A 24,510-nucleotide genomic window follows, 5' to 3' on the forward strand; every position below is an offset into this window, starting at 1 on the left:
GCAGGCTGCTCTTCTCTAAAACTCGTAGCTGTGCTTAAGTCACATACACTCATTAAATGAAATGACAACCACAGTAATTAAAATAACAAAAACAAATTGTCCCAGACAAATTAGAGTTCTTAACTCATGAACCGTTAACCAACATACCTGTTAACAGGTGCAGAAGTCTGAACATTTCTTGACCATTAAAGAAAATGCCTGATTACACTGATTGCCTCAGTTGTTGCTCAACACAATTTGTTCAGGAGTTCCATCAGGCTTGTTTTATTCATATATAGAAAACTCTGTTGAACCACAAGTCAAAGTTAATTTTACACATTCCAATTAAAAACATTTTCATTTCTTCTGTCAATTTAATTTACCGGCTGCTGTTTTTTTTTTTTTTCATCTTTAATCTGTTTTACACCTGTATCATTGAAAAACAGGGTTGAGGAAAAACTACATAACCTCAAGAGGAGGGTGAATATAAACCTACCATTAAAAAAAAAAAAAGAATTTTACATTACATTGCTAAAAATATCTGCACTTTCTAAGATGTGAAGCCAGAACTAGAATGAGATTCAGTGGTTTTACCCATTGGCTGTTCATTTTTGTTTAAACTTTCAAGAAACTTTAGATGTGTAAATAATTTAACACATCAATAATAAAATCGGCACATTTCCTTCAAGAAGTAACACAAATTTGAGAGATATTACTTAAAGATAAAAGGAACTCAAGGTAGATGTATTCATTTTTCTGTCCCTCTGAACAGTTAGTCTTTCTAGAAGAAATGAAGATCATATTAAGTATGGTGCTTCTCTGCTGACAAAGGCTCATGAATGACCTACCTCAGACCCTAGAATACACATTTTTGAGGTGTCATTGAAGCATCTTGTTCAAATTGGCATATCAGGGAATGCCTTTAGTTTATTTCCAGAAACATTAGGAGACCTATTAGCCTTATGATGTAAAGTCACCCCAAAGGACCTCCTCTTTCTCGAAAAGGCCAGATTCATGAGCTCCTGACAGGAATGAAGATGTGAATTAGCTCTGAAAAGCCTAATTTAGACTGGCAGTGTGAGCTCTTCCCTGTGCACACACAGGGCCTCCCTGTTGTGGACGTAAACTATGCCCTGGGTAATTGTCTGCAGGTCAGACCAACAAGTGCAAACACAAAAAAACATCACATTCTTCTGCAGTTTCCCAAGCCTTTCCACACGCCCTTATTTTGCCTTGAGAAAACGCTGACCTTAGTCACCAGGGCGCCATATGTGGGCGTGTGTGTGTGGGGCATCGGCTTGGAAACATGACTTACCGCTCTGCAGAAGAATAATCTTTCTGTTACTGTGAGTGAAAGGAGACGTCAAGTTGCACATTGTTTGAAGCCAAAACTAAGCTGATTTGCTGAGTAAAAGTCAGACTTATAGAAAGGAATGTTTTGTTTAAACCTTTGGTGACGCACCAGGCAAACCTTACCTACTCTCTGACTGCTTCCGATTTGGGTCACGCCCTAACATGACGAAATCAATTCTATAGACAGAGACAATCAACCAGAGAAAAGTTCTGAAATGATTTGATCTATTAAGGGAAAATTATTGTCTCCTAACTAAATGACTGGCCACACCATGCAACAGGATCATCCACTTTATTATCTTAATAATAATCCTTCTGCATCACTATGGCGGTTCAAATGGGCTGTTCAAAGGGGTCATGCATCTCACTTGGGTTTGGACTTTGACTTTAACTAGGCCGCTCGCAAACATTTTTCCTTCACCAGCTCCTCATTGGAGCTGCTGGCAGCTTGAGGTTGCTTTCCTTCAACATCTCTTATGGTGACCTTGAACTCATTGTCACCAACTTTTAACCAGTCAGTATCCTTCGATTGTTAAGATTAAGAACAAAATTCATGGTTCTAACATTTCCTGAAGGTTATCCAGGTAGTCTCAGACCATTAAACTTCCAATACCATGACGTTTTTTGTATAAATTTAGAAACTGTAAATTCACTTTCCCCCTTCATTGACCTGCCACCTTCACATGGCAGAGGGTTTTCTTTGCACTTAATGTCTGCCTCAGTGTCCCAGTCAGCTCTGAGTGGGACAGATCTCTGAGCTGCCACATTGTTATTATAAATATTGGGAAGTGAAAAGAATTAGAGGCTCTTACAATGATCAATAACAACTATGCATTCTGGTCTGGAGGGAGTTGTCAGTCCACGTGGTTTTCCCAAGAGTGTTTAATACTAAATGGATTCATAGTATAGCACTGCTTGTTTTTAAACAATAATTGTGAATCAAACAAAATAGGATAATAATATCTTTTTTTGTTTATTCTTTTTAAGTAGCTAAAGAATAAAGACACAGAGAGTTTAGGTTTGATGAAAAAAAAACATTTCACTGAGAAATATCATGAAAAACTTTGATAAATTATTTTGCTTATTCTAATAAAAATCTTTAAACCAAGATAATCACAAAACTGATGTAAAGTAAATTGTCTTGAATTATAATCCAGTCGTAGGATCCTAAAAACACCTTTATTCATTTCATCTGTGAGAGCTTTCCAAAGATTGAATTAACATTGGTTATATAAAATGTTCTTTCATGCTTGCTGTTTACTGCCTTTTTACTGCTGTCTTTTCAGCCCTATATTTCTCTTCATGATGAAACTATGGTCATTTGTACTTTCAAAAAAAGAAAAAAATATTTACAGAACAATCAGTTGTTTTCCACTGAGTATCTGAGCAATTAGTAAATATTTACCTTAAAATACTTTCTGAAGAAACTTTAAATTGTGGGGTTTAAATGTAACCTAAAGCCTAATCCTTCACATTTATTTTTACCCTAATCTTTGCTCTTTTCTATCAGCGTTAAATTTTCATTTATTCAAAACAGTATACATAAAACAGTATGTTTTACTTTGAGTAAAAGTGTGTCTTGTTTAATTTGTTTAGCTAAAATAATACCACACATTCCACAAACTGTTAAGGAAAAATGAAAACATGAAAACCTAATGTCATTTTGGGGTTTCGTGCATCTTTTTAAATGACATCTCTAAGTCTTTTGTCAGGTCTGGGGCAATTCAGAAAACATATAGGGTTGCAGCCATTGTTGGTTGCAGTCATGTAATCCTTTTTTCTTTGTCACCTTTCTGCTCCTCTGTCACAGCGCTGCTTCATCTCTCTCGTATCAGTTCTCTCCTGCTGCTCACATGAAAGGCACATTGCTTCTCAGGATGTTTTAGGTGATGGGAAGCATCAGCCTATTTTGTTATGTGGAAAGGGGGAGGTGAAGCTGATGGTGTATTGTGTCACAATGTTTTGCAAATGCTTTGATGGTAAATTACATTTTATTAATTTCAATCATGCATAATTGAATATTCCAGGGGCGCCGTTTTGTGGGTGGGACTGGGGGCCCCAGATGGATTCCTACTTTGCCTATATAGTAAGTCTGCCTCTGAGGACACCCTAGGCTGGAGTTTGATGATTGTCTTTAAAGTCATATCTTGAGGTGCATATCTTGGATGCTCAGGTAAAGAGAGTAGTGGACTTGTCCATGGATCACCCCCTGGTGGAGATTTGAGTTAAGTTGAAAGAGAAGGAAGCCGGACAGAATCTGCAGGCCTAAGTGAGTGGTGAGGGTCTGCTGTAAATGTCTGGCGAAATTCTCAGTCAGGGACATATATATATATCTCCCCCCTCCTGGAAGACTATGTCAGATTCCAGAGGAGGCTGAGGACATGGAGTATAGTGGACCATGTTTTCTAGCTCTATGATCAATGTGGTTCTCTGTAGCTTTGCCCATAAGGTCTGCGGTGCATGTTGTGGCTGCAGTCCCCAAACCTTGTGGTAGACACTGGCAGTAAGATACTGTTAAGCTGAAGAAGGAGTCCTGTCGAGCCTGGTTGGCTTACGGGTCCTGAGGCAGCAAGCAGGTGCATTGAAGCTGAAGTTGCAGAGGTGAAAACTCAGGCCAGGAAGAAGTTTGGAGGCAATACCTGATGGCCTCAAAATGATTCTGGCAAACAATCTGGCACCTTCAGAGAGGGAAATACTTCGATAACAGTCTTTAGTGGAAGTGGGGAGCAACTGACTTTAACTGAGGACACTTGGTGGAAGGAATACTGATATGCCTTCTGTGGCAGGAGAGTCTGGGTGCTCAAGGCAGGACTTGTTTATCACCCAAACTATAGCCATAGAAATAGTCAAAAGTACCTTAGGTTTCTGGATGTTGCTGAGCTTTTATGATTGACACTCCTTTCCAACATTGAATAGAAGTTGAGGACAGTGCCCCTGAACTAGCAGACTGGGTTGGCGTTCCCCCTTCGAAGAACAGAAACTCGAAGGTATCTTTCATACACAGAGAGATCACACTGCTCAGGCTATCTTGGAATACCTATACCAAGATGCTGGAGAGGAGGGTCCAGCTGACGGTTGAACTTCAGCTTCAGGAGGAGCAGTGAAGTTTTCATCCTGGCGGTGGAACACTTGACCAGCTCTACATCTTCTGTAGGGTTACGGGTTTATGGCAGACAATGTCCCTGGACTGCCAGACTGGAGGTGGGATTCAAACATGTTCCTAGTGGTAGCCTCTACTCAAGTGGTCTCCAACCCTGGTCCTCAAGATCTACTGTCCTACAGATTTTAGATGCATCCCTGCTTCAACACAGCTGAATCAAATGATTGATTACTTTTTCAAGCCATTCATATGATTCAGCTGTGTTGAAGCAGGGATGCATCTAAAATCTGTAGGACAGTAGATCTTGAGGACCAAGGTTGGAAACCAATGAGTACAAAGTAGGAAGCTGTTTTAAGGGGCCAGAAGGTCACTGTACAAGCAAAGCAGAAATGTGGTCCACATTGCCAGCATTGAGTCTGACCTGTTCCCAGTACATGTTTTACTACTGTAGAAAATGGACAGTTCAGATTCTTTATGGACATGATTTCTAGGTACAGCCATGGGGAGAAGGGGGTGTGGTTTTAGGTTCAGGAGATTTTGTCTGCTTTTTGCATAAGACATCATTCTCCTCCTCCTGCCAAGAACCACAGCATGATCTGGGGTGGTATGTAGCTAAGTGTGAAGTAGCCAGAATGAGGTGCAGCTCTACCAAGGTTGCTTGCACCATTCGAGTTGGAGGAGAAGCCTTGCCTCAAATCAAGTAGTTCAAGTACCTTTGGTTCCTGTTAATGAGTGAGGGGAGAATTGAGCAGGAGATTGATAGACAGATCAGTGCGGCTGCTGCTATAATGCTGACACTGAACTAGTCCACTGGGGGAAGAGACAAGTGAGCGAAGAGGCAGTTCTGGATTTATCGGTTGGTCTATGTTCCTAACCTCATGTATGGTCATGAAATCTGGATTAGAATCAAAAGAACAAGATCTCAGCCATAAGAAGCTGAAATGAGCTTTCTCTGCAGGGTTCCAGGGCACTCCCTTAGAGATAGTGTGAGGAGCTATGTCTTTCAGGAGACACTTGGAGTAGAGCCGCTTCTCTTCCATTTTGAGAGGAGTCAGCTGAAGTGGCTTCGACATCTTCTCCAGATGCACCCTGGACGCCTCCTTTGGGACGTGTTTCAGTTGTTCTAGGAATGTCCCATGGGTGAAAAGCCCCAAGGGACAGCCAAGGACATGCTGGAGATACTGTGTCTCACAGCTGCCCCAGGCTCCCGTCAGAAGGGCTAAGGCGGGTGTGTTGAGAGGGAAGTCTTTTAGTCTCAGAGACTGCTGCCCTCATGAATAAGCAGAAAAAGGCTTTTACTAGTACATACTACTAAATTGGCTTTTAAAGCTTCTCTTGTAGTAATGTCTTTGTCCCCCCTTCATTTTGTTCTGGTGTTAATACACCAGCTCTAGGATGTAGAACAGTATCTTACCTGAGCTCTGAGATGGCTGAACATTCTCATGACATTTAGGTGTTTGAACAAATGATTGGCACCTGCAAGCATCTAGGCAGTTTTTTTTTTTTCTTTTAGTGAAGCTTAAGTAGGTCTTCATATCCATAATGGCATACAAGGAAGCAGTCTGTTTGTAGGGTTTGTTTGGAAATAAACTGACCAATTAGAGGCATGACATCATCATCTGGGCTTTTTTATGTTTAAAGACATGGTAGGCTTAGTAAATGCAAATGTTTGGAGGGGTTAAAAATAATATCTCTCACTAGTAAAGATTTTCAGGGAAACAGAGGCGATTCTGGAAGTGCAGAAATAATGAAATGCCATGTTGGGAATAAGACTGAAGTAAGGGTGCAGATATATAGGCCAAAAATGAATAGTTTTACTGCAAAAAAATCTGTGTTCAGAAACAGTCATTTTAATTCTTCAAGGTCTAATTTTTAAAACGAGAGCTAAGGTGAATCTTCTCTTACTTAAGAGACAAATCCATAATGCCATATGGTCCCGACCCTCTTACATCCCCCTCAAAAACCATTTAGTGACCACGAGATGGCGCCAAATGCACAACCCAAAAAGCTTGGGTTAATTTCTCAAAGTCTATGTTTTGTTTTTAACAGTCTCGCTAAGGTAAGCGACGGATCATTAGAGTCTGAGAAAAAATGCGGTGTATGTGTTTTTAATTCCAATCATGTCTGCATGGCCCTGCTTTCCACTTGCAAATCAACGATCTTCCCCTCAACAGGGCTCTGTTCCGCTCATGGGGTCACTGCAGCGCCAGCCGCGGAAACACCAGCGGTTGTTAGGGAAGTTTCTTGAGCAACAACCCCGTGATAGACCTTAAGATGAAGGCGGGGTGAGGGCGGCAGAATCTCATTAGATGGCCCTCCGATGAAGAAGGAACATTGTGTGGGGGCCTTGAATCCAAGAAGACGCACACACTGGAGGTCAGATGTGGAAAATATGCCATGTGACGAGTGCCAATGTTCAAAAGATGCCTTCACACTCCACAACTCCCTTTTATATTTATGCGCTCAGCCGGCTATGGGGAGGACGGTGGCGTCGTTGAGCAGCTGCATGCAAACAGCAGGATACAGCTGCAGCTGTCGGAACAAGTTTAATCACCATGCCCACATGTGAGGGCCATGTTGAGAGGAAATAATGCTGCAGGTGGAGTTTGACTGTCCTTACTGAAGTAGTAGTATGCATGGTCTTAATTCTAAAAGGCCAAAGATTTAAGAAATCACTGCCTTTAAAACATTCAGTTTAGTGTGTCAGAATGTAACACAGGCCAGACTAACCTACTTAGTCATGCATGATATAGATCACCCTAATTTCAATGTATTTTCTAAAGGTATATTGCCAGAAGAATAAAATGTACAAAAAAAGAAGATATATAATATATATTTTTCTGGATTCAATGTAATATTATGAATAATAGCAGGTTTACTGGAGTCCCAACTTCTCACGTCCAAGTCACAAAATTGTTTTAAATAACCTTCAGAATCATTTGTTTATGCATGCTCTTTCTTCATTTTATTGATAGAATTAAAGTTTTATGAATTAAAAATTTAGAATAGTACAAAAGTCCAGTTCTAGTTAGCCTAAATTTTGGACAAGGGGTTGCATCTGGTTGCTGTAAAGAAACAAATAAGAAAGTTCTTGATTTACCAATTACAACCTTTACCTTTGGAAGGAAGGAAGGAAGGAAGGAAGGAAGGAAGGAAGGAAGAAAGACATAAGGGAAGGATAGAAGAAGGACATAAGGAAGGAAGGACGGAAGGAATGAAGAGGAGGAAAGGAAGGGAGGGAAAGATGCATTTAATTAAGGAAGGAAGGAAGGAAGGATCAAATGGAAACAGAGAGGAAAGGACGGACATAAGGGGAAGAAGGAAGGAAGGAAGGAAGGAAGGAAGGAAGGAAGGAAGGAAGGAAAGGAGAGATGATAGTCTAGAGATGAGCTTGTGACAAAACGTGGAGATGTTAAGAAAAGGTGTCTGAATATTTAAGGCTTCTGTGAAAGTGGGACATTGTGGAATTATTCATTCCTTTCTTTTTGTAGACATGGCACCTAGAGTGGAAAACCATTGTACACATTAAAAAATCCTGAACTTGGAGTAAATATGTTAACTTTTGTGTTTGTTTGTATTTGTTTTGTTTCTTTGTAAACAATCAGGGTCATAAAGGAGGTTCAGCTTAGAGGTCTGAAGAATGTGTTTTTTTCTCCTTTTCAGAGCCCATCCAATTTCATATCGAGCTTTGAAAACAGTTTATGTGTCCGGTGAAGCTTTGGAGTAAAACTGGAGAACAGAAGGCAGGTAACACAAAGGATTGAATGGAAACTGAAGTGGATATGGGCTGGGACAATCCCATGAGTAAAGGTGACAAAAAGAATAAAGGAGACTGCAGGTCGAGGAGAAGGAGCGGAGCGCTTGATGCGCACTGGAGACCTGAGGGATATTCCCTGCCGGACACACCCTCCCTCTCTCTCCCTCCCTCTCCCTCTCTCCCTCTCCCTCTCATTGTTTCCCACACTGACTCTGCCCTCCTCAGATCGAGTTCACTATCCAGCCATGCAGTGGTTTCCATGAGGACTGTCCAGAGAGAGAAACCATTTAGCCACAGAGATGCAACTTTTACACATTGCACACACTGGCTGAACATTTCTCCCTGCAGAAACAGCTTCTTTTGCCTTTTTTCTTCCGATGGATAAAGCCTGAGCCAGACGGGGAGATGAATAGAGAGTGTGCCGTCTAATTGGGATGAGAGTTCAAGTCAAGTGAGCAGGCAGATTGGACGTGAAATCCTCTTAACGTCGGCGGTGACAGGAATATAGAGCAATAGGAGTGTGTTGGCACAAAGAGTGTGAATCCAGAAATCCAGAGAGAAGTTGATGAGGTGTGCGCATATTTGGGGCTGGTGGGTTTGTTAAGGCGCAGAGCGGGTTCCAATGTTCTAGACGGGATGAGGTTGCCTTGAGTTTGAGGGTTTGAGTCCAAGAGGAGACCTGCGCGCAAAGAAGAGGAGGAGTAGGAGAAAGGGAGGAGAGGTAGCAGGGGAGGTTGCCATCACCGCTGGAGCGCAGAGCGCGGTTCCAGATATCCATGACCGCAGGGATGGAGAGCACAAAAGCGCACAAGATAACACTGATGGACCCTGGGAATGGGGGCGAAAGGATCAGAAGGACGCACCTTCACCTGCAGCGGACTGTGGTTCTTCTCGCTGTCCTGACGGTGCAACCTCAGGTAAGCAAACGATTAAGGTCTATTTCGGGCGGCATGCCCTTAAACCCTCAGACTGAAATGTTGTCCAGTCTTAAATATACAGCCACTATTAAAGTCCACGCACCAGGAGCTTTCCCCGCCTTGTGCTGCCCTCTTTCTGCTCCCATGGCGATGCGCCCACCTGTTGTTTCAGCCCGCTGCTCTCTGTTATCCAAGGCAGCAGAGGCCGGGCGTGATCATTGTTATTAGAAATAAGATCAGAGATAAAAAGGCGTCTATCAGACCACAAACACACATCTTCCACAGGAATTAAAGCGACTATTTTATTTGTTTAGCGTTGTTAACATAGTATATGAATTTTAAAATACAAACCATTCTATAAAAATATATCTGCACCAAATAAACTGCTTTTTTCGTCTGATGTAATTTGATAAATTTCTGCTGTTCAGTGGACTATAGATAATACCACCTTAATTACCCACCACACCTCCTCTGGTGTTCACCTCACTGCTTCATAAAGGAGCTCTCAACTTGCATGGAGGGTTTTTCTGCACATGAATTGTGCAAAAGTGCAAATCACAGATCTTTACACTGTTTTTTTTTTTCTTTGCATGTCATAGCTACATATGGCCTATTTTTCTATTTCCTTTAGAGCATCCTTGTGAGGTGTAAGGATAATAAAATGTTTTAATATCTGAAGTTCTCAGAGGTTTGTTAGAGAGAAATTGGCATTATGCAGACTAAGGAAAGAAGTAGGCCACTTAGAGAGGAGAACGTGGAAAGGTTTAAAGCAAGTTGGCTTAAAACAAAAACACATAAAAAGTTTTACAATCTCTGATGGATCTGTTCAAATGCAACATAAAAAGCTACAAATCTGCTTAATCATGATCAGGTAAGGAGTACATCACTCAGAGAGGCTCAAAGTAACTTTGGAGCAGCTGGATAGAGCCACAGCCCAGGTGGGAGAGTCTGTGGGAAAATGATCATTTACTTATTTATCTAGTTTACTATAAGACAGAGGACAGAAATAAAACCATTTCCTTTAGTAAAGTTATGCCAAAATTAAACACTATAAGCTGTATATATATATATATATATATATATATATATATATATATATATATATATATATATATATATATATATATATATATATATATATAAAAGAACACTGGACACAACCCTTAACTCAACAGCCTCACATCGAAACATGGTGGTAGAGGAATCATGCTGTGCAACCATGCTTGTTTTTTAGCAGGGATTAGAAAGCTGGTCATAGCTAGAGGGATGAGTGATGAATCAAACTATTTTTATGAGCTGAAAAAACAGATTTAAAGACCAGCATGTATATGAATTCCTCAAATGTATGTATAATACATGACATGCATCATTTTTTCTTCCATTTCATCACTATGCTCTATTTTTCTCAGCAATAAAGTACATTGAACATGGTAATGTGGCAGAAGTGTAAACCATCAAGCGATGGGAATACCTTTGCAAGGCTGTATGTGCAGACATTTTTGCTTGGTTGTTTTGCAATCTGGATAGCATAAAACAACTGCCAGGAAAATGCCTCTGAGAGAAGAAAAAAACTCAAGAAAACACTGATTATCTTTGCACCTTTTACGCTGTGAGCTGACAGAATGGCTGTGATGTGTGACAGGACCCACCAAGCAGAGAGGTTCTCTTCTGTGTTAGTCTGTGCAGATTTTTTCTTTTTTTAAATTTTGCTCCAAACACTGAGCTCACAAACAGCATCTGTGCTCCTGGGTGTGTGGAGCAAAGGGCCACGGGCGAATGAACTCTGTGGCGTGTGAATGTTGAACATGGGGGGCAGCTCTGCACCTCTGCAGCCCCCCTCACAGCTGAGCAACAACACACATCTTCTTCTTCCTGACTGCACTGCAGAGTCAGGGTCCTCTGCAGCTATCCATGCCCCTATGTAACGCAGTGGAGAGAGGGGAGAGTTGGAACTTACTGTATGATCCACCAGGCAAGCAGTCCCTTTAGTCTCGTCTTCCCTGCATTATGCTTTTAATGTAGAGCTTAGACGAACTACCATGCTGTGTAATTATGGTTTGCAGAATAAGCTTGAGATGAGATTAGTGCTCCCTTTATTGCACATCTTTGAAGTTCATCTGTTGTAAATCGCACAAACAAAAGACATGAATGAGGCTCATGTTGACTGTTCATTTCTCCCAAATTGTAATTATCAGACAATTATTGCTCCTTTGAATATAAGGGAAAACATTTAGAAAATGAAAAATTTTTAAACTAAACAAGGAGATTATTGTAATATTCAGGAGAAAGAGAGGTGAAATCTGAAAAGCTGCCTTTTTTTCTCTCCTTTTTTTCTCTTAAATTTCATCTCATTAACTGTTAAGAAGTAATCAGTTGAAAAAACTGAACTAAATGAAGAGAGAAACTTTCTACAAAGAGAGGCAAACTGTAAAGTTTTATTTAAAAGCAGCTTTAAAGGCAAAATTCTTTACAAGAAGAAATGGAAAAAAAAGAAATCTTAAAAGCAAACAATACAACCCAAACATTACCAAAAAGAGTCATTTAAAGGATGAGATTTAAGCTGCATCTTAGACAACAACCACAGATATGAAGCTCAGAGGCTCCCAGAGTGTGGGGACACTTGACAATCCTCTGGCCCTTTGGCTGTATAGCCTTTTATGAGCTAACAGGTCCTGATGATACAGCAGGAGTCCTTATAAGTTTGCAAAGCTTTATAAATGAAAACCAGGATTTTAAAGAGGGCTTTGGTGTGTTTTGAAGTGCTTGCAATGGAAATAACAAAGCTGTAACATGTGAAAACTTGGAGAACTTAGTCAGAAGCCTCACAGAAATATTCTGAGCAAGCAGTAGGCGTTCCTAGGAGGTCTTGTTTAGACAAGTGAACAATGAGCTGTAGTTAGGCTTGAAGAAATCATACCATGGACATTTCACTTATCAGAAAGTCGACCAAAGGACCATGGTTACTCTGGAGGAGATGCAGCGATTCACAGCTCAGGTGGTAGAACCTGCTGACTGCACGGCTTTGCATTTCATGCTCCTCAGCATCTATGAAACAGAAGCATCTGATCTGATTGAGCTTGAGCTATTTTGCAAAGAAAAATGGTCAGAAATTCCGATCTGTAGTTATGCAAAGATGTCACCAACACATCCTGTGCCTTACTGCAGAATGCAAACACATGCTGTAGTGTGCTTCTCTGGGAGCTGTTTATAAAATGGGGGGGATCATTTTCTACCATCATTCTTCACTTTTTGCGCTTTGTTCACTATATGTGGATCTCCTGCATAAAATCCAGATAAATAGATTTTTCTGACCGTAAGGGGAAAAATTGCTAAACAGTGTAGGGGTATGAACACCTAATGGATGGAATACTGAGAAGGTAGCTTTTTTCTTTCTAAATCATGACATGAATCTTAAAAAAAGCATCTTAAGTTAACGGTTTCCTTCTTCCTTCATACTGTAAACACTCTCCTCTGCCTTTAATAGTCAAATGAAGTTCCATTACTCAGCTGTAAAATCTGTTAGGAATACATTTTTTTGTGCTACTCTCAGCCTTTACGTGCCGAGGGTCTCCTGCTGAGTATCCCGGGCCTCTGCTCAGACCCCTCTGCCTCCCTGTCTCTGTCCTGACTGAGCGCTGAAATGCTGGTATGCAGAGAATGGCTCCGGCAGCGAGCGGAGGAGAGGAAGAAAGGAGGATGTGGAGTGATGAGCGCCACTGTATCTCCGCAAGCCTTTTGATGTAGACAAGTCCACCCCCCCCCCCTCTATCTTTACCCCCACCCCCCAACCCCCCAAGGGACAGGGTGCAGCGGGGGGACACTCAGTCATTAACAATAGGCTAGTTTCGGCTCAGCTCGGGAGTGTGCTGCATATAGGTTCTTTGCTGGTTCATGCTTGTGTTCACAGCAGCTCTGTGGATTTATAGCCCTGATTATCTGAGTTACACAGCCTCAGTGGACCATTCAGGCAAACTGAGATTATGGTGGGTTTATTTTTATAAATGCTAAAATGGAAAAAAGAAAAGAAGAAGAAGCACACACCTTCGCTTGCTTACGCGCACATACCTGACCCTTCTGCTCTGGGAATCTCAGGGGGTCTTATTAGCTCCAGCATATGTGTATAGCTGTGTGCTTATCCCCTCTTTGTCAATAAACAAGGAGGCAACACTGAGAATAAAATAGATGACAGACAAAAAAACCAAGGAGCCAGTTGTCGCGGTCGGGAGAGAAATGACAGGAACATCACAGCTTTGCATTGTGAAAGAAGTGAGCAGGAGGAGGAGGAGAAGAATCCCATGTTCCCCCTGGGGACGAGAACATCAGGGAAGAAAACGAAGGGAGTGGTGTCCACACATAGAAGAGAGAAAAAAGGGGACATGGGAAACAAAAGGAAGTGGAGAGATAAACAGTTGGGGGATTATATGGCAAGAGTGTTGATGTGTCTGTTCATAATTTAGATGGAAAAGTTTGTTTTTTCTTCAGAAGAGGTCAGACAGAGTTGTGGGAATCAAAGTCGTATCCCTCTTTTTATTTTCTTCTGCTTTACTTCTCTCTCCGGCTGTCTAAGGGCTGGTTTCTAGTAACACAGTGAGGTTAGAAGAGTGAAACGTGGAGAACAGCAGAGGCAAGTGATAAATTATACATGGGCTCCCAACTTTTCCCTTTTACCAATACAAATCACAAACATTTTTCCTTACATCTATTCTCTCGATTGCTCTAATACCCCTAAATAATCCAGTACAAATACCTTCTGAATGTTCTCTCAAGGCCTCTGAGGTTTGTAAGAAAACTTCAGTGAACAAATGATATTACGATGAAGGAGGAACACTGCAAACCATTTGAGGAATAAGTTGAGATGTTTAAAGCAGATTTCAAGTATCAAACAATGTCCCAAAGAAGAGTGCTGCTCAAAAATGTGAATAAAATGAGAAGAAGTTTTGTCTAGAAATGATTTCCTTGCACTTAATCATTCCATATTAAATTGGTCTATCATTGAAAAATCCTAATAATACTTTCAGATTTGCAGTTGTTACGTCACAATATACGGAAAAGTTCAATGCGTGTTAAATGTGTGCGAGGTAAAGAGTAGCAGCATATTTCTCTATATGACAACACAGTGCCCCAGTTTTCTAATGGTGTCAAACATCTTTGGGATGCAAAAGCTCAGCAGGAGCTGAAGCAGCGGCAGCGGTGGCTCAGTTTGTGATTAGTGAGCATGCACAGCAAAGGTTCTCAGCAGGGGATCCTGCTTTGTTGAACCTCTCTAGGAGCTGTGCAACCTCACCAATAAATGAGTCAAAGGCTAGACAAAAAAAAATGCCTCAAAGATTTTAGTCAGCTTTCTGACTAAAGGAGTTAAAAGTTAACTAAAAGTGCTTAGAAACAAACTTTTCCTGCAATATTGCAAACGCTTGTGAGAATTTGCATGTTGTTCAGCTGAAATCCCCCCTCGTTAACACCCTTTTTTCCGCCCTCTCTTCCCTCAGGCCGTGTGCTCTGCTGGGATGTTCGAACTTCAAATCCGTCACTTCCACAACCCACACGGATTCCTGCAAACCGGAAACTGCTGCGACCTGCAGGCCAGCGGGGGACAGCACTGCTCTGCCCGGGACCAGTGTGACACCTTTTTCTACGCCTGCCTAAAGGAGTATCAGGCTCGAGTGGTCGCCACAGGAGCCTGCACCTTTGGGTCAGGCACTACGGGTGTTCTGGGTGGAAACTCCCATTCGCCCCGTCACCGAGGACACGATGCAGGAGGAGGAGGCGGGGGAGGAAGAGAGGATGGGACTCACGGACACATTTCCATTCCCTTCAAATATGCCTGGCCTGTAAGTACTGGGGGAAGTGCTTGTTACCAGTATGGTTACCAAGGGAACAGGGTAAGCTTCAAGTATAATACAATCCTCTCAAACCAAGCCTAGATTGGAGTGATGATAACCCCTCGCTGTCAGAGTTCAGATGATGTTGCTTTTCTATTACTGGGAGCCATTATAGCAGCTTTCATCACATGTGGAGCAGACAGCTCCCTTATTTCAGTTAAACATTAGATATTTAATGGGAGACACTTTCTGCTAGGAAACAAGGTCTTTCAACAATGCAGAAATCAGTTTCCCTGGAAAAAGAAAACCTTCATTTATACACAGACACACTTTTATAGACGGGCTTTTATTAGACTGTTTGTTTCCCCATCTGCACATGTAGTAAAGAGTCTGAATGATCTTTGTAATTTCAGGGATTTTTGTTGCTGCTGTTTTTTTTTTAATTAAAAAAATAATCCTATATATCCAAGCTCGGATGTTAAAGTCAGTATATGTGTCACATTTAAAACGGTGCCTTCGTTGGTAGCCTCATCTGCCTTTCATATTGAGCTTTAATTTATCCTTGGAAGCCCTCAGCTGTCATCTGCTGAAAGCCTCGTGTGGTAATGACCTCCGTTTCTGAGTGCCTCATCAGTGCATTTAAATGATAACATCAAATCTAACAAAATAAACCTCCTGATCTGTATGCCACTCAAATTCTACATGCAGATGAGTGAAAATAGATGCAAATTAAAGATTAAATTATCATCAAACCATATCGAACTGTTCGGATGCTGTTTTACAGCAGCTGTGCTCAGTTTACTATTTTTTAAACCTTCACATTGATACACTTAAAGCCAAAAATCTGAAATATTTTAGTGCCAAATTCTTGTTGAAACCCTCTAGATTTGATCAAGGTTTTGAACCCAGCCAGCAGCTAGACTTAAATTTAAGAAATAATCTGTGCAGGCAGCGTTATGGTGATGGTAATGAGACTTTCTAATCCTTTAGACTTGCAGCTCCTCACCAAACAGAAATGGTCAAAATAAAAGTGGAAACACACAGGAAGCTGGTCGGAAGTCAATAAGAGCTTTTCTATTGATTATTGAGAAAATAATTATTTGTTAATATAAGAATCAAAGAAGAGGTTTTTTTTCCATAATCATTTCAGAAACGTTTTGGTCGAATAACATTTAGTTATGCCAGTATAAGTTTGTCACATATAGCATAAGTACACTTTAACCACGATTATTGTACATATATTCATTTATAAAGATTATTTTTGACCCCCCCCCCCAATCTCAACATTTGAATTTAGTGTTTTTAATGTATTAAAGGATATTATTTGTAGCCTGGGTGCCAGTCCGAACTTAGTCCCGCCCACAAGGTTTGAGTTCGGGGAAGTTCGGTCTGGCTCTGCTCCATAGTAGCGCGAGTATTAAAGCCCACTGTCAGGCGATCCAATCAAATTGTCAGGGCGGGCTTTATACGATGATGGACAGATGATCAAGAGTAACGTTATCAACCACGTGACCAAAGCGCGCTTGGGTGACAACAATAATGGCTGCCGCTGGAGAGTTTGGGTGAGTAGATTCTGCTATTAGGTCTATTCTAGAAGATATCGACAGCAAATTAATTTTAAAAGAGGAACAGAGAAACGCGATCAAGTCTCATCTTCTTATTCTAGGCGTGAAACTGCACGCTTTGATTTTTGTGGACAACAACTATGCCTCGCTTAAGATACGTCACGCACTCCGTTGCTCTTATTGGTTGTAGGTCTATCCAATTGAGTGCAGAGGCATTTTTTTTCCTGGTTCGTTCGAAACACGCCCCATAATCACAGCTCTATGGAGCAGTATCAGACTCATATTCTGACTAGAATTGAGTCGGACTACGTCAGGCTATATTATTTGTGTAATTAGATAATAATTTCTCGCTGATATTGTCCTTCCACTAGCCTCTTTACATTATGTTGTCTGTTCTCTGTCAGCCTTCCACTCATTCAAATGTTGTATTCTTATCTTTTTACATTTTCTCCTCTGGTAGCTTTTGAACGGCATGCTTAGGGCTGCTGGACTTGACATCCTTCTTGAATGAAAGAGTAATTGAAAGCACACGAGAGCAGTTCAAAGGTTTAAGTGTGCTTTCTTCCCTCTGTTTTCTTATTTCTTCCCCTTTTATAAGTAAAAAAAAAAACAACAAAAACCAAATACAGCCACAGTGAATTAAAGAAATAAATGGTTCTTTAGCAGCTAATGTTAAATGAGTCAGTACTATAATTAGTTTAAACTCTTCTACAAAACATACCATGAGACAATTCCCATGACCTGAAACATAAGTAATTCATATTAGCATCAATTATCCAGAAGTGAGGTGATTTTCGGGAGTGCAGCATCCAAAACTAGCTCCAAAACAACAGTGAACGTTGTAGAGTTATGGATATTTAACCGACAAATGGATCTAGACATGAACAGAAATGCATTGCTTTCAGCTGATCCTGTGTCATGCATGCAAATTTGAACAGCTTCATGTGTTTTGGTTTGTCTAATCGAGAGCTTTAACTGTTTGCTACATTAATGTGACTTGCATCTTTTGTAGTTATTTTTTGGAAAGCTGTGGTACCAATTTGACCAGTACTGTCCAAGAGCGATTCTGTTGCATAATGACGTCCAGAAGGCTAAAGTCTGTCATGAAGCAGCGCAGCAGCCTGGATTATCTTTCATATGATAGAGCTGTTTCTGCAGACCTCCTGATAGGTGAAGGAACAGCAGCGAGGGGATAAAATTCAGCCATTTTGTATGTAGTCAGTGATCAGAATGGCTGTAAATTGGTCAGGGAGTTGTGTCCACTTGGATCTAACTTCCTTGCAGTCACAGTCATAGCCATGGGAAGTTTTTTTTTATATTTACCACTTCAAAGTGTGTACTCTCTCTCTAATCTGGCTGTGTGTACCCCATAGAAGTCTTCTCTCTTACGCACTACACTGCAGCAACCTCCTCATTTAAACCTGTTAGGACATGGCATCTTCTCGCTTGAGGTATACCACTCCTTGTTTTACCTTTCTTTTTTGTGGACATATCATTTTCTCTATCTGCCCTTTATTAGCACAATTAGTCTAATAAATTCAGTGCATAAGCTCCTGCTTCTTTGCTGAACGCTAACTATCCTTGCTGGTGTTTTTAAGGTGGATCTCTGCCAAAAACTAATCAGCACAACAATACCCGAGCAATAAACAGAGAGGGGGGTTAAAAGATCGTGGAATAGGCACTGTGTGGCACAGTCTATGTCTCACATATCTTATTTACTTACAATTCATGTTCGCTGCAAAACACTTTTTTTCCTGCCCTTTAAGCTCTAATCATTGTTTGTTGTAAGGATCTGTGTGATGTGGTTTCAGATCCAGAGGCAACATGTTTCCATTACTCCTCCAGACGCGTCTCAGAGTCTCTGTACTAAAACTGTTTGATTTAGTTGATGAGGATAAAGCTTCTTTTCCCCACACATTCCCCTTAATACACCTGCACGCATGGATGTAACACAGGACTGGCTTAGGTTTCCTCTCTGTGATTGGTATCAGCCCATTTACCTGCGAGACTAACTGTCCCAGAGCCAATTATCTTCCCTTATCTGTGTACAGTTTACATTTGAGTGTGCTGGATGCATGCTGCGTGAGCTTCCAGCTTTATCCTCCCGCTCTGCTCTCCTGGGAGGTGTGTGATTGGCAGGTGCGAGTGTGAGAAAGTTCTCCATGAGAAAGCCTACCTGTATCGGTTTCAGGGCCGCGCCGTGGGGCGGGCGGTGCAGAGATGTACTATGGCTGCCTCAGCTGAAAGGATGGCTTTATCTGGCCATCTCTGGGAGGCAGAGGGAGATGGAGGGAAGAGGGGGGGGAGGGAGAGTGATCCCCCTGCCCCAGGTGAGGGGATCAACAGGTGAGCGCAGTCATTATGAGGAAAGGTGAGCTCTCTCTGTCCCCTGCCCTGCCTCGCTTGTTCTTTCCCCCTCTAATCTCTTCAGGGAAATATGTGCATTTGCTTATGAATGAGAGCATGGTTGTAATTCGTTGTGTTGTATTTGTTTTGTCAGGACTGGCTGCCGTGTTTCATCCTCCTTAAGCTGTTGTGAGTCTGTATTGTTGTTATTTTCCCTTTATTTATTTATTTTTTGTCTGGTTTTGGATGTTAATCTATTACATTTTTTAGTTGCTTCCTGGAAATCTGTGATCTAATATGCAGCTGATGTTTTTTGACCCCCAGGGGGACAGACAGCCCCCAGTCTGGCTTTTTTTTTTTTTTTAAAGCTGAGATTAGACAAGTTCAAAGACTTCATAACATCAGTGATTTCTTAAAGCTCTGTCTCTGAGGGTATTAGCTCTGCTTTAAACAATAATGTCGAACAAAGCAAGCTGACATGAAAGTGCTAAATTAGATGCTGTTGAGCAGAAACAAATAAATCATGAGAAGCAGGCAGGTTGGAAGAAGGAATCAAAGTGTCTTGGGGTTCTGAAACCCTCTAAAAAGGTATCATTTTCTTTATATATGCAGATGCAGAATAAAAGTGTCCCCCTTAGTTATTTAATTGATCACTTGTAGTTTGCCTTCTTACAATTTCAGTTTTTTTTTGCCAATTATTCAGATCATCCATCAGCTTTCAATCAAAGACTGATATAAGTCAACTCTATACAAAAAATTTAATTATGGGAATAAGCTATCCAAACAGACCTGGTCCTATAGGAAGAAGTAATCGCTGGCTCACTCTGCAGAAACAATCGCAAGACTTTGACTAAGCTATCTGAAAGGTATCTTTTTTTAGCTATTCATTGTTAAATTTGCTAGTGTGATTTATATACAACAAATGCAACAAATGTAGATGAGCTTAAGATCATGAACTGATGGTCAGACAAGTACAGCAAGTCATCCCGGTTATCACGTGTCACACCAGCCCCAGACCATCACACCACCACCAACATATTTCCGTGTTGGTGGGGTGTTCCTTTTAAGAGCTTAGGAAATTAATAAATGTTTGGGTAAAAAAGAAACTAAAAGAAAGTTTACATGTAAGGTCAAATATTGGCCTACTTTGCCTACTATTTTAGGAACTGCTGATGATTTTTTCTGTTTTCCAGAGACACAGAAAAAAATGGCAGCTTTAAATATGTACTACTTCAAATCTTTTTATTTTATTTGCAAATTTTACAGAAAATATTCGCTATTTTTTCATTTTAACTGATTAGCTTCAAAACTGCTTTTATTTGCACTTTAAGATAGGATAGGTCTCCTTCATTCTCCCTAGTTTGCAGATCAGATGCTTTACAATTTGCTGCCAAGCTTAGCTTTAAGGGCTGGACTGAAAATTAATAAATTAAATAAAATCAGCTTAAGTTAAAAAGCTATCTTTTTTTTTATGACCTATAGAAAGCTTTAGAACTGTTTATCAGGATAACTGATCAGATTCGCTGGAGTTAAATCTAAAGATAATAAAAGATCTTTTAAATATATTTGCAGTAAGGTAGGTGGGGAAAGAACATTTAAACATTGCCACCTTTTATTTCCTAGACATTTGGTTAAAATTTGCTCCTCGTTTCTGTAGACGTCATCACAGTTTCCATAGAAAATGTATTCAGATGAAGTGAATGAAGTCAAACATTACCCAGTAGGAGCCTGTGATTTTTCTGGCAAGAGTTAAAGCTCTTGCTATTTGGTTTCGTGTCTGAAGTGGATGTTCAGCCAAAAATGTGTGAGGACGTTTTATCTTGACCTGCTCTTGTTTTTTCTGTAATGCTTTCTTTTGCAGTACATCAATAACCATGTAAAAACATGGTAATAAGAAAGCAAGTTACACTATATTACTAGGTAGCAAGAAAATAATAGAGAATTTTGGTAAGTGCTGTGCTTCAAATTTCAGGCAGGCAATGTAAAGTTAGACTTCTTGGATTTCAAACAGTTATTACCAGGAAACTCTTTCATTTCTCTGACAGCAATAGATGTATGTGTTATTATCTAGTAAAATGCAATTTTTTACTTGACATATAACCTAGAAGAAAGCAAGCCAATCAACTTGATTTCAGTTTTATAATGCTTTAGTTAGTTGAACATAAGTAGGTGGTCGCCAATAATAGAAACTGTTATGTGGTAACATAATAGTATTTAGCCACCAAAAGTCTCCATTGTTACATAGTAACATACAGTATCATGATAACATGCGGGTAATTACTTTTAAATGATATACCTTAATTTTGGGGTAATTACCAAATAAAGTTTACCTTGTTACCAAGTAATATAGTGTGGCTTGCTATGTTATTACCATGTTATTACATGGTTATTGATGTACTGTAAAAGAAAGCATTACTGTTTTTTCTACATAACTGATATATATCTGCCTGCTTTGCATAGATATGAGGCATATTTTCCATTATCAAATGCTGAGGAGAGGCATTAAAAGCAAGTTTACAGTTTACTATTTCCAGACATAATTTGAATTTAACCTTTTATAAAAAATGATTTGATCTGAGAAAATTGATCTGTTTGTAAATACAGATAATAAAAAAGAACTCCTGACCCTTTTTCATGTTATTTCTCAACTCCATGGTGGCGTTAATTTGACTCAGATGTGAGGCATCAAGACAAAAATCATCACACTATACTGATCAGTTAACATGACATAATAATACAAAACATGTTGTCCTTAAATATTAATTGTTTTATCACAGCAGCATAATCTCACAATTAAAGATTTAGGAAAAAGGTCTCTAAATTAAAGTGCATATGTTTAGTTGAAAAAAATAAAATATAACATAAAACGAAAACACATTTTACTTTATCTATTATTATTTAGATAAGTAGGATACTGGCAGAAACCATCAGTCTTTAATTTAAACATCCTGCTCTGAAGACCTTCTGAGTCCATGGAGTTTAACAATGATCCCGGTACTTTTAAAGAAGAACAGGCCCCCAGAACCTTCGCTGTAGTTAGAGGACAGTATCGGGTGGTTATTGAGATCCTTTGTCAGTCGTGGCTCATCAGACCAAAACACTATCTCAGTTATAGTACAGCTAGAATCTAGCAAGCCCCACATGTTTATATCTGGCCTAAAAAGCAGTTTGCTGATTTTATTAAATGGTTGTTATGGGGAGTGAAAGTTGTAACTCTTTGCTGCAGATAGCTTTGACACTTTTCTTTCCTTCTTTAGACATATTTCTATTGTGTGCATCTCCAAAATATACAGTGCATGTTTTGTTTGTTTTTGTGTGCACCTTATTTGAAGTATTTTAGGTGTTTTGATAATTACTTCCACTGTAGATGTTGGTAACTTTAAGGTAGAAATACAATTTTAGCAACTTGCTGGCTAAGCTTAGTATTTTTTTGCCCTTTGGAAACAGGTGGTTAAGCATTGCTAAATAAAAGCAATTGCTAAATAAAAGCAAATTCAAATTAAATATCCCTTTATTTCTTCAGGATTTATAAATTCCCCTCTATGTTTTTCTATCTAGAAGTATCTGAACTTTTCTTTGAAGTTTTCCAACCCATTGATCATCAGTTACTGACATCAGTAGCATTTCAATAACTTTAGCCGTGTGATGAATGATAACTAGAGGTTCATCAATATTTCCTTGCATTGGCACATGAATAAAACCCACATTGGAAAATTTTGGTTCTCGAAGAAATGCAGAAGATAAGAAAATAGTCTCTGTGCTGTACGTGCAAGCTCCTTCTTTTTACATGCAAACTGCAGCCATCATGCAAATATTCTGCTGTGAACTGAGCAGGCTTTTCATTGTGTCACTGAGTTTGTTCCGGATCTGTTAAAGTGAAGCAGTAGAAGCAGAATAAATCTCCTCAGAAGGAATGAGTGCAATACGTAATCATTAAGGCTAATGGAGAATATGAATAGATCATTCACTTTTTCTTATCTGATGTAAAAGTCCAGGCATGCAAGAATGATCATGTCTACATTTCTGTATAAATTCACAATGCCCTAAAGAATGTAAACATGAAAGTGAAAAATATAATAGATTACATTTTATGATAAGTCGAGAGGAGTTCTTTGGACAGATCCAAATGCGGACAGGCAGGCAGAAGCATCCCATAATTACAAGAGTTTGTTTGAGGTAATGATTTACAGCATGGGATGAGGCAGAAACAGGCATGGACAAGCTTAGCCTGGAAAACAGTATTCACCTTTAAGGAATGAATGAACCAGAGGAGAATAGATAGAGTGAGAAATAAAAAGAGGGGGAGTCATTTTCATGAAAATGGAATTAATAACATTGATTAGTGGCCAAAGGTGAAAGCAAAAGCATTACTGAAACCAAACAAATATACTGGGGATGATCTAAGATAAACAAAACAGGATGGATAATATCAATAACGCACTGGGAGAATGGCGGCCTAGTGGTTAGGGCATAGAGCTGGGAATCCTGAGGTTCCAAGTTCAAGCCCCACTCCCACAGACTGTCACTGTGGGTCCCTGAGCAAAGACCCTTAACCCCACACTGCTCCGAAGGCACCGCACAATGGCAGCGGAAGGGGTTAAATGCACCGAGTTAATTTCGTTTCTCTGTACTTGTGACAGTGTAATGACAATAAAAAAGCTGGGGGAAAAAAAACGTTTTAATGTAAAAGCGCCTTCCAAAAAAACTCTCAAGAACTCTGCACAAGATCTTTTAGAAAAAACGTAAAAAAAAAACTGCAAAAGAACAATACGTCAACAAAGCACAGCAATAGACTCTGGTATTAAGCAATTGATGGAGCAATTTTAAAAAGATATGTTTTGAGGCGTCATTTAAACTATGGTAGAATGGTGAATTTTGGATGGTGGCCGGTTCCAGCGCTGAGGGGCCGAGTAGGAGAAAGCTCTGTCCCCCATGATGCTGAGACAGGATGGGGAGACGGAAAAGGGAATGGACAAGACAGGGTATGTGAATGTGGAGAAGCTCTGACAAACAAATGGGGGAAGGTTGTGGATGGCCTTAAAATTAAGGAGAAGCAATTTAAACTTGATTTTGAATTTGATGGGGAGCCAATGTAACTGTCATAGAATGAGGGTAATGTGTTGGAAGAAGGGGGCTTAGGGGGATGATACTGAACCATTTGAAGCAGAAAGAGGGATTTTTATGAGAGATAGTAGAGGAGAATTACAGAAGTCAAGACATAAAGTGATCAAACTATGGATGGGGAGAGAGCTAGAATGAGGACTGAGGGAGGGAAAATAGGACTCTTTACTTGAGAGCAGGAGATAAAATAATAATCAATGGGCATAGGAAAGTTATCCGTTTTAGGGAGTGTGGAAATGGTGTCAATTAGAAGTATTTCTGTTTGACGGAAATACATTTTAATGAAGTTTGTTGTGAACCAGGAGCTGATAGCAGGAGGCAGGAGAGAAGAGACAGAACCAAACTATAACTAAAATGAACCCAAGACTAAATTGGAAAGATATTTTAAAGAATACACATGAGAAATAGCTAATAAATATATGTGCAGAAAAGGTTCTTAATATTGCAAGACCTTAAAACAAGGAAAACATACCATAAGTGACTTTGTGCTGAATACATGGGATGCCAGTCATAGGTGGGTGGAGTACCGAAAAATTGTGCTCAGGTACAGTAG

General features: G+C 40.1%; 1 protein-coding gene across 3 annotated transcripts in view; it reads left to right on the forward strand.

Moving 5' to 3' along the window:
- The first annotated feature begins 8,377 nt into the window (after nt 1-8,377).
- The window catches only part of LOC107081932 (protein jagged-1b-like), a 72,792-nt gene continuing 56,659 nt past the window's right edge, over nt 8,378-24,510 (forward strand). Inside the window, exons 1-2 of one of the 3 annotated variants that reach the window (XM_015370308.1) lie at nt 8,378-9,106; nt 14,593-14,985. In XM_015370308.1, coding sequence (XP_015225794.1) covers nt 8,966-9,106; nt 14,593-14,985 — 534 coding nt within the window. In that variant the 5' untranslated portion in view covers nt 8,378-8,965. The remainder of the gene's footprint in view (nt 9,107-14,592; nt 14,986-24,510) is intronic. The other 2 variants (XM_015370306.1, XM_015370307.1) reach the window with 2 other exon arrangements.

This window comes from Cyprinodon variegatus, unplaced genomic scaffold, assembly GCF_000732505.1.
Source record: "Cyprinodon variegatus isolate N-32 unplaced genomic scaffold, C_variegatus-1.0 Scaffold44, whole genome shotgun sequence".
Taxonomy (NCBI): domain Eukaryota; kingdom Metazoa; phylum Chordata; class Actinopteri; order Cyprinodontiformes; family Cyprinodontidae; genus Cyprinodon; species Cyprinodon variegatus.